The following is a 21,438-nucleotide window of genomic DNA, read 5'->3' as shown; positions in this document are numbered from 1 at the left end:
ATGTCTGTGAATATGTCATAACTAATACACCGTTTAAAACGTCTTGTAGTAGACAAACAGAAGAAAGTGTGAGAGTTGCAAATATAGTTTACATGGTATAGAATGTTTATGAATATGTCATAACTAATACACCGTTTAAAACGTGTTGTAGTAGAGAAACAGAAGAAAGTGTGAGAGTTGCAAATATAGTTTATATGGTATAGAATGTCTGTGAATATGTCATAACTAATACACTGTTTGAAACGTGTTGTAGTAGAGAAACAGAAGAAACTGTGAGAGTTGCAAATATAGTGTATATGGTATAGAATGTTTGTGAATATGTCATAACTAATACACCGTTTAAAACGTGTTGTAGTAGAGAAACAGAAGAAAGTGTGAGAGCTGCAAATATAGTTTATATGGTATAGAATGTCTGTGAATATGTCATAACTAATACACTTTTTGAAACGTGTTGTAGTAGAGAAACAGAAGAAACTGTGAGAGTTGCAAATATAGTTTATATGGTATAGAATGTTTGTGAATATGTCATAACTAATACACCGTTTAAAACGTGTTGTAGTAGAGAAACAGAAGAAAGTGTGAGAGTTGCAAATATAGTTTATATGGTATAGAATGTCTGTGAATATGTCATAACCAATACACTGTTTAAAACGTCTTGTAGTAGAGAAACAGAAGAAAGTGTGAGAGCTGCAGATATATCTTATGTGTTAAAAAATGTCTGTGATTAGAAGATAGATATATATTATCAAAGAGTTGGCGGTGGGTGGTGACGACTAGATGCCTTCTTTCTAGTCTTACAGTGCTAAATTAGGGAGGACTAGCGCAGATAGCTCTTATGTAGCTTTGCGCGAAATTTGAAATAAACCAAACCAATCAGCCGAGCGTTATATAGTGGTTTATCTGTCGAATTGTGGATTGAAAGATTCGGGATTCGAGCCGTGACTGTGCTGAATACGCTCTGCGTTTTTCAGTTGTGCAAGTAATAATTAGCCTAGTTGGACAAAGCCCTTCTGTCAGTGGGTGTTATTAGCTTGCTACCCTCACTTTGAACAAAATTTTACAATTATGAAGTAATATATCTGAATTCCAAGGATTCGTGACCTGAACGCTTAACCCATGTGCACATTAGATACCGTTCAGTTATAAATTTTAATTTCATTATTTCCTAATTCTATATCCGTCCTATATTTCTGTTTAACTATATAACCTTGAAACAAATGCTAACAATGTCCTCTAACAACGTATTACTAGTTTGATATTACTTCAACTGCCAACCCACTTTGCATTATTGAACTGGATAACGTGCGTTTCGTTTTAATCGTTCGTATATTAATTATTCGTGCAAATCATTACTCCGTGTAAAAGCCTACTTTGGTGTATAATTCAAATTTGATTTTTATAGTAGTGTATACATTTATATATACGTAATTACATTTAGTAGTTTTGTATGGATACAGATATAAATTTCTTTATTAATGAGTTTCAACGCCATTTTAAAAAAGCTTGTCATTCCTTCTTTTATAGCATTTTTCACACAAAAGTTTAGGCTTGCGTAGTTTGATATTCACGTGCGTCATGTATTGCATACGTTACAATGATAAACCGTTTGAAGTTTTCAGTTTTTATTTTGTGTTTTCACGTGATGAATATATTCTGTTTTATTGACCAAACCTTTTCATAAGTGCCATAATTTGAATTCTATTGCCATTCTAATGTTGAATAAGTTTTTAAAAGAAGAATATTATTACCACCATGTTTAATCTGATCCAAGCATCCCCCTGAGAAAACCTGATTTGATAAGCGTAAAATACTTTTTCACAGTGGCGGCGCCAAGGGGGGGGGAGGGCTTGAGTCCCCCAAAATGAGCCAAGCCCCCCCCAATATTGTTACCTACATATATTCATAAAATATGGAAAATACAATCGTTGTTGTTGCTTAACAATTAACATCAAAGAGACACAGATCTCTAGAACTCAACGTCTTCATCAAAATGGAAGTATGTATCATGTGTCCCATAGCAACGTACTGAAACTCATGCACTGTATTGCCGCTTCCCTGTGTAATGCCATTCAATCTTGAGCTTTGACAAAGATTAGACAACCACGTTGATTTCAAGTTACAACAGATCATCAGGGATTTTACTTGATAAACCAAAGGTTTCACAGGTATTTACCCATTAATTTCATTTATCTTTTGTTGAAAAGTAGCTTCTCAAGATATACTTGCGCAACAGCAGTGGTAACAACTGCACCAGCAACCTTGCTGTTATATCAGTAAACTCAGGAGGGCAAAACAACTCGATATTGATACTGTTATAGACACATTTGCTACCAATCACCAGAACAGGCGCATTTTTTTGAAGTAGTATTGACTATAAACACAACATGATGAAATATAGTTAGCCTGATAGTGACCTTACTTTTCCTGAGAGTCTATTAACTTCACATGGGATAATTCATTTCTGCTATGTAAGCTATGTCTTTATGTTATATTTCTTTTGATTTGTAGCTTTACTCTTAATGGTATAATAAATGTTAAATCTCAGCTAATCTTGATTTTCTTTATTATTATGTATTACCTTGGGTGGAATTTTGGTGAGCTTCCACTTTTACATATACTCATATTTTCATAATCAGATTATTTCTAATTTGTAATAATGAATTATTAATCAGACTATGAGTTTCCAATGAAAACTGCATTGAAACCGCAGTTCAAAATAGCACACATTTCTGAACTATACCTTGGTATTTACATTATTATAATTCACCATCTATACTTCATATTGATGACGTTTTGGGAAGCTCCTCCACAGTTTACCTTATCCCCTCCAACAACAAAAATATTGGCCTCCCAGTGGCTCAGCGGTATGTCTGCGGACTTACAACGCTAAAATCCGGGTTTCGATACCGTGGTGGGCAGAGCACAAATATTAGGCCCGTCATGGCCAAGCGTGTTAAGGCATGCGACTCGTAATCTGAGGGTCGCGGGTTCATATCTCCGTCGCGACAAACATGCTCACCCTTTCAGCCGTGGGGGCGTTACAATGTGACGGTCAATTCCACTATTCGTTGGTAAAAGAGTAGCCCAAGATTTGGCGGTGGGTGGTGATGACTAGCTGCCTTCCCTCTAGTCTTACACTGATAAATTACGAACGGCTAGCAGAGATAGCCCTCAAGTAGCTTTGTGCGAAAATCAAAAACAACAAACAACAAAAATATCCTGGCGCCGCCACTGCTTTTTCAGATTGGTCAGGTTTGACCTGGTGGTTAATTTTGACGGGCTGCGAATCGGAGATGAAAAGTTTACACTTAAATACTGTTGAACACAACCCACACTTTAATTCCTAGGTGAGTGATAAGAATTTGCTTTTTGTGTTAACAGCTGGACTAGGCTGCTGAATTTTGGAGCTTTCAGACCTGGTTATGTGACCTATAGGATGCCAAAAACACAAAACGCTTTGTTAGATTTCATAATAAAAAAGATTATGCTGGATTTTAATGCGTGAAAAACTTTTGGTTTTATTACAATAAATATTTTTTCCAGTTGTTTTTAACAGACATAGGCTTTGAAATTTTTGTTTTAGTGCATAACTATATTTCAGATTATTTATATTCTGTTCTTAGTGAAGAGTTGAAACCTGGATTTTAGTGTTAAAGGTCCGTAAACTTTCCTCTGTTTCACCGAAAGATCTCTTTGTAAAGCACTAATTCTTGAGGTCATTTCATAGTGTATTTTATCTTTTTGCGAATAAAGCCAATCATCCTCCTATAGGAGAATATTGTAAAATCTTTTTAAATGTTGCTGATTTTACTTATCCCTGTATTTAGAGAAAGTACTTCCACTATATTACGTTTTGAACCATTAAGTAAATCTTTACACGAATGTGTACATGATGCAATTTTACATCTATTTAAATCAAACCCAGACAATAATGTTTCGCATAACACACATACAAAAACAACACGAAAACTAACATATCCCCTGTCTTCTTTAATTGCAGAGACTCTTTACGTCCATACAAAGACAGGCAGCAACAAGCTTTTGGGCTTGCTTTAGCCGATATCATCTGGAAAGCTGGATCAGAAAATTCACGTTGTACAATATGTTTCCCTGGAGACCAGGCATACTTGGAGAGAGAACTCAACTACACTCCGGATGGACTAACAGAAAAGGTGGATCAGTAGATGACTACGTAGTGTTATTTCAAATGTGTTTAATTAATTTAACTAACAAAATGCAATGTATATTTACACGAGCCTATTTTAATACAAAATTATTTCCTTTGTCTGTTGTACATAGTAAAGCTTCCGTTTCTTTTGTCCACAACGTTTCAACAGGCTTATCGAGCAACATTTGGCAAGATACAATTCAAGTAATAATGTCAGGTAAGTCTGGTGAAACGTTATGGACAAAATAAATAAGTATTGTACTATATACAACCTACAAAAACGTGTACGAGTTTCCCAAAACACGTGTTTCAATATTAAAGTATTTTATATTTTTTTGTTGTTAAATATGCCAAATAAAAATGTTTCCTTGGTAGTATTTCACTCAAAACTATTATGTAATCTAATACATTATTATATTTGAATTATTGAATTGAAGCAGTTCACAAGAAAATGCTGTTTAAGAGAAATAGGAGACTATTTTTGAAAGTGTTCTTTCGCCGTTTATAAATCAGATGTATAGGTATTCATTAGAATCCAATATAGTTTTAATTCATTATATAGTTTTGTAGCCTATACTATTTATTCACTTGTCAGTGTACTTGAAGTGAAATTTTCTGTCTATATTTGTTTTATAGCAACAGACTTATTGCGCACTTTTCCTCAACAGATAAATTTGTTCGAATTTCAGAGAAAAGAGGAGACAGTTTCTTTTCTTGTAAAACATGTACACTTGGTAAGTCTAAACTCGATATTTTCGTTAATTAAAATACTTTGATGTATTTACTACTTAGCAAATAAGCTTTTAAAATATTATCTTGTTTATCATAGAATAAAATACTATAATTTAAGACCGTCCTAAGAAATAGTATTCCAACATGGATTTACTTTTTGTTTGAAACTGGAAATTTTATTTTTAAGTGTCTTTTTAGTTAAAGAGCAGAGGGTGATTATAATACTATTTTACAACATTTTTTATTTTATATATTTGGTTTAATAGAAAATAATACTATGAATAAGCAAAGCTACATGAAGGGTACCTACGCTAGCTGTTCCTAATTAAACAGTGAAAGAGTAAAGGGAAGGCAGGGGCCCGGCACGGCCAAGTGTGTTAAGGCGTGCGACTCGTAATTTGAGGGTCGCGGGCTCGCATACCCGTCGTGCCAAACATGCTCGCCCTTTCAGCCGTGGGGACGTTATAATGTTTCGGTCAATCCCACTATTCGTTGGTAAAAGAGTAGCCCAAGAGTTGGCGGTGGGTGGTGATGACTAGCTGCCTTCCCTCTAGTCTTACACTGCTAAATTAGGGACGGCTAGCACAGATAGCCCTCGAGTAGCTTTGTGCGAAATTCAAAACAAAAGAAACACAAGGGAAGGCAGTTGGTCATCATCACCTACCACCAATCCTTGGGATACTCTTTTACCAGCGAATAATTAGATTGACCGTCATATTATAACGCCCACACGGCTGAAAGGGCGAGAATGTTTGGTGGGACAAAGATTCGAACCTGCAGACCTGAGATGACTAGTATGAATAAACAAGATACACAATTTTAATGTTGATAAACTCGGGGAGTATCAACTGATTTGACATGAGTTTGTTTTTACTGTACGACTATATTGGGAAATTGAATTGGTAACCTAGTTTCGAAAATCTTGAAGTGGTTGTTTTACAAAAGGTATATGCATTGTGTTTAGGTATTAGTTATATTATTTTCATAATGAAATTTTGCGAGAACTTTTAAAGAAACTAAGATGTATGTAATGATAAAATTTAGTTATACACTACGCCTTGGTGCAAAATTTATCGACATACGTTAATAAGAAAACACTTTAATTAAAATATGAATGTAAAATTTTGTGATATACGAACTTTCACCTTTCTGTATGCACAGGGTTAATTTAACAGCGCGCTTTTAATAGAAAAAAAATTATTGGTATTTCCGGATATTGTTAAATGGAAGTGGTGCTTGTGAAGATAAATTGTGATAAATTACCAGAACCGGGCATTTTCACACCTCTTTTCGTACATCTACCGATTTCTATTTTTTCTCATCATTTTCGTTGTCTGCTTAAAGGTTCGTCGCAACACGAAAGTATTGATTTCCCTAAAAGAAAAGACGGGTAAAAAAATCTGTCGCCAGAATCCACAGAAAATTGAACTTGTATTGACAAATAGAGTACTGGTGGAGGAATTGTGATACTTTCCTCGCCACATCTCTGTTTAAGGCCAAGTAATAGCAACAGACTTTTTTCCCAAATGAAAATATCTAAAATTAAGGTTAAGACAGGAATATGGCAAGCTCTATAAAAGATAGGTACTATTGTATACCGCTAATATTGCAAAACTTTTACGTTTAAGTAGATTTATGTTACGACATGTAGCTAGGCCTTATGTGAGTTTAATACCCGTTCATAGTGTAAGTGAAGGTCGTTGGCCTCTGTCGTGTAAGAACTACAACTAATAATTAGAATACCAAGAAAAGTGGTTTGGCAGGTTAGTGGAGTGATCGAAAGCCATTTTAACATATTATAAAATGCCTTTGTTCAAACTAATTCGCACACCTTTCATGTTTTTTTGTTTTATAAATAGTTTGAAAAGGTGTCCTTCGCTAGAGGATTTTTCAGTTGCGAAACTCTAAGCGGTTTATAAGATTGCTATAGATGGCGCTCTTTGTACATCAATGTTTGATGATATATAACTTGGCATAATATTTGTCTGGTAAAAATATAAAATACTTAATAATGAAATTCTAATTAACTAAGGCAAGAAAGTTACTTTCAAACATATGAAGTCACGTGAAGATAAAAAAAATGTGTTTCAAAAAATATAGTAAATGTTTAGCCTTAATAATGAACATATAATCCAATGTTCTGTTCTGCACATTTTTTTTTTTTTAAAATGTATTTTTTCCTGTAAAACTACATTCACAGCTTTATGATTAAAACATAATGACGAAAGATGTAAATTTGATGGAAACAGTCGATACAACAGCAATTTTGAGCATCCAACTGATAGCTAAAGGAAATATTTTGTTGGAAAAATAAAGACGAAACAAAATCTACCAAGTACTGGATATCATAAGCATTTCAGTACATTTTTCTTTTCCAACGAATATGTAGTATCATGTTCAAACACAGATATTTAAGTTTGATATCTAACCTTCATGTAACTGTGTGGTATCCAACCTGTAACTAAGTGTGTGGTACCTAACCAATAAGTAACAGTGGTATCTAACCAGTAAGTAGCAATGAAGTATTTAACTTGTAAATAACAGTGTGGTGCCTAAACAGTAAGTAACAGTGTGGTACCTAATCAGTAAATATCAGTCTGGTATCTAACCAGTAAGTAACAATGTGGTATTCCTGTAAGTAACAGAGTGGTATCCAATCAGTTAGTGTCAGTGTGATATCTAATACGCAAATATGGTAATTAACCTGCCAGTGAAGTATGTAACCCACCAGTGTGATATCGAACACCGTAGTACGGTAATTAATCCTCCAGTGTGGTAGTTAATACTCTAGTGTGGTAATTAACTCGTCATTGTTATATCTACCCCGTCAGTGTAATATTTAATCCATAATTGTGGTATATAATCAATAAATGTAGTAACTAAACAGTCAGTGTTTTATCTAACTCATAATTGTGGTATAACTAATCAGTATGGTATCTAACCCGGATTAATGCTGTATGGTACAAGCAAACGTACTTTCATAAAAATTGTGGTGAGAAAGTTTGACTAATATCTGACTTCAGAAAATGTGTTAAAGATGTTGAATCTTCAGTCGAAAAGTATGAATTAAAGCAGTTGATATGAATGAGAGAATATTAACTTAAACAATATCCCTAATCGTAAGAACAGCATTGAGATATACAGAACGAATGAGGAGAGTGCTTGGTGCTAGTGACACAAACTATAAACCAAAGTTTTACAAACTTTTACATGTTTTTGACGCTAGGACTATTTATTTCTGAATTCTTTGACTCTCTCTTTTCTCTATAGTTCCAGCAAGAATCAGGCAACGGCGTGATGCTACTTCTATACAGTATAATTTTATCCCGAGGTATAGACAGGTAATATTAGATATATAAATAATTGTTCCCATTTGTAGCTATAGACGTTCCAATTTTATTTAATGTATTGTTAAATTAGTTGAATCGTATAGGTTTTTTAAACGTCTCTCTCATATTTTAATTGGTTTTTCAAACAACCATCATCTGCTATGTCGCTCACAATTCTGAAGTGATTGGTCAAAGTTCTGCCAGGTTCTTTAATAAATAATAGTTCTCTGGCTAAGTCAGTCGAAAATATACATGTTAGTCGTCAAGATTTAGTAACTTAAAAGTTAATTTAGAGAAAATCAAAGTTATGACATGGACTAGCTTTTAAGTGAAATGTAAATCGCACAAAAATTTATTAGATATACAACATTAGGACCTCTTTCTGTAGCGTTAATATTGTGTATTGATATTTTTTCTCTGTTTTTAATGTTGTTATGGGTACTCTTTCTATATATGTTTTGGTTAACCTTCAAAACGCATTGTTTGTTCCATATTTTTAGGTCGTTTTGATGTTGTACTGTCTATTTTATAGGTTTAGATTCTTTTGGTGTCATATTTTCGGTTTCACACGTTTATACTAGTTTGATGTTGTGTTATCTGTTTCATACTTTTAACTTCTTTTGACACAGTCGTATCAAAAATGTGTATCATAATATGTTTCAAGTTGTGGTATATGTTTCATATTCAGCCATTCTTTATTGTTTGAGTGACACACCATATGCAAATTGTGTTTATTAGGTTCTCATCAAAGCTAAGCAAGGTGTGTGTGTTTTTTTTAACCATCTTTCCATGTCAAAGTATTCACCATAAGAGCCGAAACCTTACATCCACGATTGTGTTTCGCGGTTTATGGATCGGGGATGATTAGGTTTGGTTGACTGGATTGACATTTCGGATAAGCACATCCAATGGGTTTTCATATATCTGTGTATTATCCACAACGGGTTTGGATAAGAAATAATGTCTCAAACGCTCGTAGCTCCAGTACTAGGTCAAGTGATCTCTTATTGTGAAAGTCCGAAACCTTTCGTATTTTACTCCTTGTAAGACGCACCCAAATTTTAGAAAGACAATTATAAGAAAAACTATTTTGACTCAGCAACCAACAACTTGATGTAGCCTTAACTTTCTTCAACCTACTGAGTAAATACAATTAAATACATCACATTCTTTGCAGTATATCGACAATATTAGTTAAATTGAATTCTTGAAAATACTTGTAATTGGTAAGTAATGAGATTACGATCTGTATGAGAGGCCGTTTAGAGTAGACCCTAAGTTAACCTTTTGCCTAAACCCATTACCTTTGTCTTGGAAGACGCATGGGGATTTTTTCAAGGTATTTTTAAAGAAAAAAGTGCGTCTTACAAGGCTTAAAATACGATACTTTCTAAGAAGCGTATTGATTCTAGCTGGTTATGTGTATCATAATCTGACCTTTAAAATCCCTATGGCTACATGTTGATTCCAGTTGGCTGTGTCACATTCTCACCTTTTTAAACTTTATGATTACATATGTATTGCTATTACTCGTTGTTTTTGACTTCTGCATTTGTGTTTTCATAATTACTTCCATTACTATGCTTTTTTGACCTGTGTATGTCATATTCCGACCTTCATAAACTCTATAGTTACATACTAATTCCAGCTGCCTGATTGTGTCAGAATATATCCTTTATAAACCACATTCAGCAGTACACTATTTTAGTGTAGATAAATTCAGCCTTAACAGAGGTGGGCTGCTCCAGTTCTTTTGATAGTATAGTGTACCTCAGTACAATACGAATTAGGACCAAATCGTTGTGTTCATCAGCTTTGACTGATATATCGCTTTAACTTTTCAAATACTAAAAGTTTGTCTAAAGTCATCATGCATAATTAGCACAAAATAGCCTACACTTTTTAAAACAATGATGCATTTAACTGTTCAGAAATAAAATTAATTTCATTGATAAATATTTTTGGAAGTGAAACATAATTTTTCTTAAGCTTCTACATTCATCAATATGTTTATTTGTTAAGGCCAAAATTCTCTACAAAACATTTGCTTAAGCAATTTTAAATCTCTCAAATAAAATTTATCGAATATTTCCGTAATTAAAAAAAAATGATATTTTATGACCAGAGACTTTTCTTTTGGACCTGGAAACTTATAACTCCTTTATTATGGGGTTCATTTATGGATGACATTTCACTGGTATTCCTTACTGTAAAGATATTGAGAATGACAAATGTTTATTAAGTGTGGACATAAATTGATATTTTGTAAGCTTCTCATCACTTTCCGATATTATAAAAAAACAAAAAACTTTTGGATGTTGAAAAACATTAAAACGTATAGTAAACTTTATAATAATCAAATTATTTGCTATTTACAGCTGTAGATAGAATTAATATGTATTAAATGTAAGCGACTGCTAATTATATTGTGAATGAATAATTCCAACAATTATTGCAAAAAATTTCGAGATTATCAGATTTGATTTGCTCATGTTTGAAAATTAAACTAATAATAATAAAGATTAAGTTGTTTTTTTTTACAATTTACTAAACTTGCCATTTAATTTGTACGAAATACACGCAGAGTAAAAGAAGACCTAAATGGAGAATACACTGAGTTACTGACCCCTGTGTGCGAGGCTACGCAAGCTCTTATGACATTGTTGCTTACAGGAAGGGCTACCCCTTACCTACATAATGGTGTGATGCATACAATAGACGAGGACAACGTGGCAGGTGTAAGTAAGTTAGTTTGGAAACTAGTTTGTAAGACTGTCTAAAAAATGAAAAAAATAAGTTATCTTGTTCAACTAACTTTCATATGTAATGCTTCTTTAACATGCATGGGAAAAAGTATGAAATTGTTGGATATATAAAAAAGCCAAATACTAGGAAATACCATCCCCTGTACCGTGTGAAAATGAATTTTGCCATAGTGCATGCACTGCAGTGGCGTGCTGAAAGTTTTTGCTGTGATTGGTTGTAATATACATAACAACCTTGAAGTAGTCTGAACGGATGCGTAGCTACTCTTTAACCGCTGCTGAGAAACGGTAGTCAAACTAAAGAAATGAAGCGGGAATAGCACTGCACACAGTGAAAAAAAAAGTGTGTTTTTTTTAAACACATGAATACAAATTCGAAGAACGATACCATAATTAAAGTACAACATGTGTGAAACATGTGAGAGATAAGCGCAAAGCTACATCTTAGTTTTCTATGTCGATGACTCACATAAAAGTGATGGCACCCTGACTGTTGATAGGTGCATCAGATTCAGATCCATCGTGCTCTTTTCCCAGGAATACGACTCGTCGTGCAGAGATTCATCTTCCCGTAAGACAATGATCCAAATCGTACAGTAAATATAGTGAAACGATAAGTTAAGAATAACAAGGCAAATGGAACACAAACAACCTCTTGAACCCGCACAATGTCTCGATATCAATATTATTGTTACGGTATATTATTTAAAAAGTCGAAATGTAACCAAAACAATTTGGCTGATTTGTGGGCAACAATACAGGATACTTGGAACAACATTCTACAGTTATACGTATATAAACGTAAATGTGAAATACTAGTGCACTGTATGGCTTGTTTGCTTTTCTTTTGTATTTTCTGTGATAAAGTTTGTACAATTAACACCTTCACTATCCAGGTACAACTACTTATTGTTCATGACTCCTGTATTTATGTTTCTATAATTACTTTCATTACTGTACTTTCTTGACCCATAGAAACTTGTGATTGAATACGAAAGAATTAATCTCCACTAAGCAATAATAATCATTTTAAAAGAACCAAAAAAGAAGTAAGAGAAATCGAAGTAAAACAGGTTTTCACACTTTAAATAGTTTCAAGCAGGTTACTGGTTCATCTTGGAATTTCAACATCACTGTCTCGCGGCAACACATGAGAACAAAGGAAGGCTCCATATACAGTTGGGCCCAGTATGGCCAGGTGGTTAGGGCGCTCGACTCGTAATCTGAGAATCGCAGGTTCGAATCCCTGTCACATCAAACATGCTTGCCCTTTCAGCTATGGGGGCGTTATTATGTTACAGTCAATTCCAATATTCGTTGTCAAAAGAGTAGCCAAAGAGTTGGCGGTGGGAGATGATGACTAGCTGCCTTCCTTCTAGTGTTACACTGCCAAATCAGGAACGGCTAGCGCAGATAGTCATTGTGTAGCTTTGCGCAAAATAAAAATAAAACAAACAAACAAAGAAAACAAATACGTTGTTTTCAATAATACTCTTTATTAATAAGAAAACTAGAAAACACATGTGAAAGTCACATGAAATAACAATTTTAGTTATTAGTTTTGATTTATGAATAAGTACACGAAAAGTTTTGCTAAAAATTAACTGCGCATGTTTTAACAGTCTAATTTATCAAGTAAAGCTAGTAATTCAAATTTATTGAGGTTCCAGTGTAAAAATATTCGAAAATATTTATGACCCAGTCACCAACGTATTAAAAGTACTAATGACAATATAATATTATATTAAATCACGATTAACACTTGTGCTCTTAAAACTTAAAAAAAAACATACATTTTTTTTCTATATATGTACGAGAGCAGCTTTGTTTTTAACTGGAATATATTTGATCGGTTTACAATAGAATTTTAGACTTCCATCTAAGTAGCCCAGGGCATGGTCTAGGTTGTCAGCCAACTGTTTTAAAATAATGCAATATTTCTCCACTGATCCCTGAAAGGTTTATGCCACGTTTGGTAATAATCAGTTTAGAAATTCACCAACTATAAGCAGGCGCACACACACAGACTTTTATCAAGTTTGTTTGTTTGTTTTTGGAATTTCGCACAAAGCTACTCGAGGGCTATCTGTGCTAGCCGTCCCTAATTTAGCAGTGTAAGACTAGAGGGAAGGCAGCTAGTCATCATCACCCACCGCCATCTCTTTTACCAACGAATAGTGGGATTGACCGTCACATTATAACGCCCCCACGGCTAGGAGGGCGAGCATGTTTGGTGCGACCGGAATTCGAAACCGCGACCCTCACATTACGGGTTGAACGCCTTAACACGCTTGGCCATGCCGGACCCAAAGAAATACATATATAAATAGCCAGCAGTATTATAGCATCGAAAGGGTCGTATAAAATACTAACAGTATACAAATCTTTAAATACAAACCACTAAAGCAAAATTAACAGAAAAATAATTGTTGTTGGCAAAATTTTTGTTCCCTTCTCCTTTACTAGGGGCGTTTTTATGCGTTTTTTTTTCATTATCAGAAATAAACAAAACTGAACCATCACAACTTGTTCGATTAGCTACAACAACTTCAATTGTTTTCGTTACATTTACTGTCTTCAATTTTTTTTTTTTTTTAGAAACTTAATTTCCTCAATTCTTTTACCTTTAAATATCTCATTCTTCCATTTTCAAGTTCTGTAATAATAGCTCCCCAGTGGCTCAACGAAATCTCTGTGGAAACTGGGTTTCAATATCTCTGCTGGCCAGAGCACAGGTAGACCTCTGTGTAGCTTTGTGCTTAACTACAAACAAACTGTAATAATATCTCTAAAACGAAACTACTAAATGGGCAACAATCCATGTTTTTGAATTTTTAGTTAAGAAAAATAGAACAATGTTTTATAATACTAGGTTAAAGAACACGTTGGTCTGATGTCCAGAGGGGAAATTGGTGCTCTAGTATGGAATCGAAATGATGAAAGTTCCACACAGGTAAGAAAGTAGAATCTGTAAATGTGTATTATGTTCAAAACACTCTATTCTTACAATCAATGAGACAAAGAATAGAAAAGAACTAATTTAATGGAAATGCTCATTTGTATTAATCGTTTAAACTGAAATGGTATCCTTCATTGATTAAAATCGAAATAATTATAGAATTGGTAGGTTTAAAAAATAAATAAATATTATATTGCACTTCGTAGATTCTTTTACATTACATTTTTATTAATAGTACGAATATAACCTTTTAAAAAAAGTTATTTTGCTTTTGAACGAAAATTCAATCTTGTCTGCCAACTTCATTGATATAGGTTTGTTTTAAACATCTTAAGGCTCAGCATGGCCAGGTGGGTAAAGGCGTTTAACTCGTAATCTGAGGATCGCGGGTTCAAATACCTGTCGCGCCAAACATGCTCGTCCTTTTAGCCGTGGGGACGTTGTAATGTGACGGTCAATCCCACTATTTATTGGTAAAAGAGTAGCCCAAGAGTTGGCGATGGGTGGTGATGACTAGCTGTCTTCCCTCTAGTCTTACACTGCTTATATTAGGGACAACTATCGCAGATAGCCCTCGTGTAGCTTTGCGCGAATTTCAAAGACAAACAAATATCTCAACAGGTGTTGTTTGAACCCTTGCCAAAAAATTAATATTTATAATTAAATCACCCAAGGACGTACTTGATAAGTTCTTTTAATTAATGTTCTGTATATGTTACGTTTAATAACAACACTTTATTATTTGCGTTGTTTACATAGTTAGGAAGTTGTCTAAAAACGCCATCTTTTCCGATATGGGTCATACGAGCAGAGAATAAATATGGCGTCCTTTTTCACACACGAAGAGACTTAACACGTGATCACCGTGCAGAACATCGTTTTGATCTACACTACTTCAATGGTTGTCCAGCAAATCACCAGCCAACAATACTCACGCTGGGTAAGTAATGAAGAAGAAGACAAAATATTCGAAGCAGATTATCTGTAAATCGTTGGAAATGCAGTTTGAGAGTATAGAACAATCTTTCTTTGTATAACGACATCTACAGTACAATAATGAGGTAATAAATCTAAAAATCAATTTACCTGTCTAAAAGTGCACTTTTGTATATATTGTGTGCAATAATTAATTGTACAGTGTAATTAAAATATACTCATGTAGTAATAATTGGGTACATTCAGTGTTCAACTTTAGGTTGACTATTACATTGTACATTAAGAGTTGTTTTTTTTTTCGGGCCTAGTTTTCTTAGGACGCTCTACTCACAATCTTTAGGTCCCCACCCCCCTGGTACAGAGGTAAGTCTACAGATTTACAACACTAAAATCAGGAGGTTCGATTCCCTTCTGTGGACTCAGCAGATAGCCCAATGTGACTTTGCTATAAGAAAACACACACACACGTTGTTTAGCCATGCAGGGGACATAATGTGCTGTCAATCCTACTTTTTGTTGGTACAAGAGTAGCCCAAGAGTTGATGGTATATGATGACGACTAATTGCCTTCCTTCAAGGGAACGCCTAGCAGAGATAGCCTTTGATTAATTTTGCGCGAAATTACACAAACAAATTAATAAAAACTAGTTTCTTTATATTAAATGTAAAGAATATTACGAGAAGAAAAAAGCTGAAAGTGTAGATTCTGTTGTGAGTTAGGTTTATCATATGACCCTGATCTGTTGTGAGTTAGGTTTATTATATGATCATGATCTATCTGTTTGTTTTTCAATTTCACGCAAAGATACACGAAGGCTATCTGCGCTGAATTGTCTGTAAATCCAACCCTTTTAATTACTGTCAATGATGTAATCAGGACCATTGCGTATAGCAGTGTGTGGGTCGCGAGATCAAAACCCGTCGCCAAACATGTTCACCTTTAAGCCGCAGGGTCGTTATAAATGTTACGGTCAATCCCACTGTTCGTTAGTGAAATAGTTGTCCGTGGGTATGTTTACTAGCTGCCCTTTCTATTAGTCTATTTCTTAAAAGTTAGGAACTGCTAACACAGATAGCCCTCGCGAAATATGAAGAGAACAAACAAACTGTACAGTTGACACAGTTATCTGTCACGTGCTTTGTACAGAAATGTTTTCATTGTATAAAATCGTTTTCAATAATAATAGTATTTTCTAAAACGATTGAAGAGGATCATATGTATATGATTTTTTTATTCAATTCACTATTTCACACTATTTAAGTCAATTTATGTTTGTTGTTGTTGATGTTTGAAGTTTTTAATTTTTTAAATCAAACTTATGTCGAATAGTTAAATTTCAGATACCAGGTACAACAAACCTCAAGACGAGTATAGGATGCCTGTGTTAGAGAGAGTTTTGATATCAAAGTAAGTGGATTAATACCATGTTTTATGTTCTATAGCAAAGTGGCACAAGGCACTAATTATTCTGGAGGCTCAACTATCTTGCTAGTCTTAAGAATAGTTAACATAAAATTTGATTTTAAAAAGTATAAATTAGATTTAAATTCAATTACATTATATCATAAGAACAACAGAAACAGGAATTAATTAGGCCTGTTAATTTACAAGACAAAATGAAACTGTTAAATCTGTTTCTCTTAATAACTAGTAGTTTAAAAAGTTCTTTATCCAATCAATACTCAAAGTTATTTGCTGTCAACACTATCCCAGCCGTGGGGGCGTTATAATGTGACGGTCAATCCCACTTTTCGTTGGTAAAAGAGTAGCTCAAGAGTTGGCGGTGGGTGGTGATGACTAGCTGCCTTCCCTCTAGTCTTACACTGCTAAATTAGGGACGGCTAGCACAGATAGCCCTCGAGTAGCTTTGTGCGAAATTCCAAAAAACAAACAAACAAACTGTCAACACTAAAGTCATGTGGAGAGCTTTAGCTCACTCATGTTCAGTGTGTGGAGTCTACATGTATAACCGGCAAGATGGTTCATGTGCTACACTATGGTTTTGGTGTAGAACATTTCTCTTGGCGTTTTTAAGATATCCGTTAATAGGTTTTATAAACGTTTGATAATTTTTGCTTTGATGCCCAACAAATGTGCCCCCACAACCCCAGCGAAGAGTGGTGAGGGAGCAGGGGGCTGACAAACTTAAGGGTTGCAGACAAAGGAAGAGCCACACAGTGTAATTTATTTGAACTAAAGAGTGGCTGCACTATTCCGTTAGCATTGTCAATTAACCGGAATCATAACTACAATTATGGGGAACTAAATGTAGTTTTTGTTTATGTGGGGGGGGAGACATTATTTTGTAGTTACGCCACTGGTGAATCTTTCATGGGCGACATTTCTGAAACAAAATATATTCACTTTTTAAAAAAATCACAGAAGAAAAACGTTAGTACGTCGCATAACTTCTCAAATCGGAATAAATAACTTGTGTTTGTTGTTTGCGCAAAGCTACATGAGGGCTATCTGCGCTAGTTGTCCCGAATTTAGCAGTGTACGACTAGAGGGAAGGCAGCTAGTCATCACCACCCACCGCCAACTCTTAGGCTACTCTTTTACCAACGAATAGTGGGATTGACCGTAACATTATAACGCCCCATGGATGAAAGGACGAGTATGTTTGGTGCGAAGGAAGATTCGAACCCGCGACCTTCAGATTACGAGTCGAACGCCTTAACCCACTTAGCCATGCCGGGCCGAAATAATTTATATTAACAACGAATGTCCTGTCAGTCAGTATACGAACTACTTGATTTCTATAACATTTTATCTTAACAATAAACAATAAACTGCCTTATTTACATACCTTTATAACCAGAAACTGGAGCTGATATAAAGACAAGTGAGATAATTAACATACAAAAAACAGTTCCTTTCACAACAAATTTATGTCACTAAAATACGGCCTTCTTTTTTCATAGGACTACTTTTTAATGAGAAAACAGATCAATGAGCAAACCGGTTTTAACACTTATTCTTTATTTACATAGTGGGTAAACGTATTATCTGAAATGTAAAACATTTCTCTATTAAATTCTAGTTTACGATTTATTTTGGAATCACAGCCTTGAATGTGTACGTTGTGGAAAGAAAAAAAAACAAACTCGGTGATTTTCTCGTGCTCTCATTTTTATTTAATAAATTTAGGGACCATTTGTAACTATATTATGTAAATTGTTTTCATTCTGAACGTATCGAGTGTTCGTACTTGTTTCTACTGTGTGTACGTACTCTCTGAGAAGGTTTACCATACAGATACTATAAAGTATAGGTGTTTCTAGACCCTCTGTAAACGTGGCGTTATTACAGGTTTCTTTTCTTTTCATCAAAAATAAAAGTTACGTATGTATAATCTGTGACATAGATACCTAATACATTCCTTGATTGGCTGAACCGTCTAGTGCGGTCTTTATCTTCTTCTATTCAAGGGTCACAGACACAACCAAAGTGGTATATGTATGTATGTCTGTATAGTATTTATGGGTCTAAATTAGTTACGTACAGCACCCGTAACTAGAGCTAACGTCCTGCCGAGGTCAAATTTGGGTTTTAAAACCTATAACTCTTAATTATATATTTGTGTGTGCGAGTGACTGAAGACCCCCCCCGAAACAAACAAAAAATGAGGACACGACCTTGGTAGCCCCATAGCTAGTTACGGTGCTTACATTTTACTCAAAGTAATTTCAGTTGCTAAATTGGAGTTAAATAAACCACTTCTACTAACGTTACTTCTAAGGGTTGTTTGTTTCTCCACTGGAATTTAAATACACCAGTAAAATGAGACCAAGGTTTTTGGGATGTTGAAAATTAGGTATTTCGACTATTCACAAAAAATAAGTGAAATATAAACCTGAGAGCAAATTTTTGTAATATTGCTTTCGGGTCTTTGAATATGAGACTGATGTTCTATATTTCATTTACAGGTGGCAAGGAGCTCAAGTTAGCTGGAACGAAACCACACCCTATGTGTAAAGGTTTCTAATCTGTTACGATGTAAGGCTGGACCCTACGAGAAAGCGATCTGTTGTTTCAAGTTAACGTGTGGTCGATATAAGTTAGTTTCTCGTTAATGTCTTGAAGTCTGTTGGAAAAAAGTAAAATATTTATGATATAAATACTGAGCTGTTTTATCATAATGTACAATTAAACGTTACAAAAATTTAGTCTTCTTTAACATTTCGAATAAGTTAGAAGGATGATCAAAATGTATGTTATGTTAAAGATTATCATAACATTCATGAGTGTGAGTCATTTTCTCTTTCGATTGTGCTTTTGAAACGCGTAAAAATTTGTGCTGTCTTCGGTCTCAAAAGCCTGTATTTTAATAGGTGAAGATCTGTTTTGTTCATAACATGAACAATATTCATACATATCTATTATTGAAGCACTTATTATAATTTGTCCATGTTTGCTGTGTCTGAACACGCGACAGATGGCTTCACAATTTGTAGTGGGTGCATAGTTCTTGTAGCTAGTGTGATGGGAATATTAACCGAGAATTGACGGTTCACGACTGTTGCTTAAAAAACGCGCTCCGCAATTTCGGCCTATGGATGCGCTACGAAGGGGACTGTACCCCCTTACCAGATTATTAACTAGTTGCCTTCCCTTTAGCCTATCAGCTCAAAATTAATTAGAGATGATTACGTGCAAATAGCTTTTGTGGATCTTAGTGCAAGTGTTAATAAAGTACGTGTTACATAAATGTACGTGAATTAGCTTCCTTTTTGTAAAAAAAAAAACACAACAAACTAATATTTGCGTATTCACAGTGGAAACGAAACTGTTTTTACATAGCAATACAATAAACGTGTCATAAATCAAAAATGAAACTCAGAAAAATAAACTGTGCTTAATAGCAAGCCAATAAGCTGCCACATTTATCTCCGCTGTAGAATGATCTCAGAAATCACAGGCATTTAAAATCGTTACCTGTTCTACAGCCATGTTGAATGATCTCAGAAATCACTGGTATTTAAAATCGTTACCTGTTCTACATCCCAATAGAATGATCTCAGAAATCACTGGTATTTAAAAGCGTTACCTGTTCTACAGCCCTGTAGAATGATCTCAGAAATCACTGGTATTTAAAATCGTTACCTGTTCTACATCCCAATAGAATGATCTCAGAAATCACTGGTATTTAAAAGCGTTACCTGTTCTACATCTCTATAGAATGATACTTTCTCAGCATTTTATATAAATTGTTTTGGTGTAAACCAATTACATCTTAAGAGAAAGGAAGAGTGCAATGGCAATCAAACATCACGACAAGAACTACAATGTGAAAATCAAGAGATATGTCTGAGTTTTGAATAACGAGACATATCTTGATTTTAGATATATCTGCAGGAGTAGTGCGTACACTGCGGTAGGGATACACCATTTATCAGATTCAACCTTTATTTCCAAGCTTCACATACTGCATAATATTCAAATTAGAAACTGTTGTATGTCCAGAAATGAAGCCCACTAGTCCCATATCTCTACCTCTTACGACTGTTTGTAAGCATTAGTGAAGATAGCTGTTCAGAAATAACAAGGACCGTGGGTTAAGTACAGTCGAGCGAAGACGATAAGATCAAGGTTTTGAAACAGGTCCTCACTATAGTTCAAAAGACATTAGTTGTTGAGAAAGCAAGCATCAAAGACGTTTAAGTGATAAAAATACAAATTAAATGTGTCACTTGCGAAAATAAGCCAGTTAAAAAAAAAGACTTTGTGTCTGTGAATGGAGCAAAGTCACGGATTTTAATGAAGCCCTGTGTGCTGAAAATATGTGTGTTTACAAAGTTAAAGTGCAAATTTCGAAATGGGTGTCTGAAGTTTAACACAAAGAATACCTAAAAAAGTTGAGGGGAACACGTCCCCCCGGTTGTTTTCCTTACGCAGAAAACGTTATAGGTTAGTTTATTTTGTTTAGAATTTACGTACAAAAGCACACAAGTGATGACTGTTCATATCAGTCCTTAATCTTGGACTGATAGATTAGAGGAAAAACATGCTAGTCAACAACACTCGCCGCCAACTCTTGGACTAATTTTGTCTGACTGAATAGTGACACTTCCCTGTCGTTTTATAGTGTATCCACTCCTTAAAGAGCGGAGCGTAGTTTGAAGACACATAGGTGCGAAGAATGAACCTTTTGATTCTCAGTTTGGACATACTAATGTAAGCCACGCCCAGCCCAGATCAGTTCAGGAGAGAAACCCCTGACGAGTTGAAAAACTGACTTTTATACATTCTTAAGGTAATTAGGAATATTCATAACCAGTATCCCTGGTAAGGTACTATTACACTCACTGCCTACCCCTAACGATGCACTACTAACCTCTATCGTTAATTTTGGTTGAAGGGGGACATGGACGATCGGAAATAAAATTCGGCCTTTATCCGAAGGTCATCTCAGATTAAACTTCGTGGTATTAGGCAATACACACACGTACCAAAATATACACGTGTTTTATAAAAATGTTTTAAAAGTAGATATCTAAACCAAATTTTGTATATGCCTTCAGACGTACTGGTGAGCCTCCAGAGGG

The 21,438-nt window shown here is 34.7% G+C and overlaps 1 protein-coding gene across 1 annotated transcript in view; it reads left to right on the top strand.

Annotated features, from left to right (window-relative positions):
• The window catches only part of LOC143256651 (inactive ubiquitin carboxyl-terminal hydrolase MINDY-4B-like), a 120,881-nt gene extending 101,029 nt beyond the window's left edge, over positions 1-19,852 (top strand). The window contains exons 7-14 of the mRNA XM_076514138.1: positions 4,001-4,172; positions 4,837-4,902; positions 8,171-8,241; positions 10,814-10,967; positions 13,867-13,947; positions 14,713-14,893; positions 16,231-16,297; positions 18,820-19,852. Coding sequence (XP_076370253.1) covers positions 4,001-4,172; positions 4,837-4,902; positions 8,171-8,241; positions 10,814-10,967; positions 13,867-13,947; positions 14,713-14,893; positions 16,231-16,297; positions 18,820-18,868 — 841 coding nt within the window. The 3' untranslated portion in view covers positions 18,869-19,852. The remainder of the gene's footprint in view (positions 1-4,000; positions 4,173-4,836; positions 4,903-8,170; positions 8,242-10,813; positions 10,968-13,866; positions 13,948-14,712; positions 14,894-16,230; positions 16,298-18,819) is intronic.
• The last annotated feature ends 1,586 nt before the right edge of the window (positions 19,853-21,438 follow it).

The sequence above is a fragment of the Tachypleus tridentatus genome, chromosome 7, assembly GCF_004210375.1.
Source record: "Tachypleus tridentatus isolate NWPU-2018 chromosome 7, ASM421037v1, whole genome shotgun sequence".
Taxonomy (NCBI): Eukaryota; Metazoa; Arthropoda; class Merostomata; order Xiphosura; family Limulidae; genus Tachypleus; species Tachypleus tridentatus.
The sequence above is the reverse complement of the archived record's forward strand: the minus strand, read 5'-3'. Positions and strand labels throughout refer to the sequence as shown.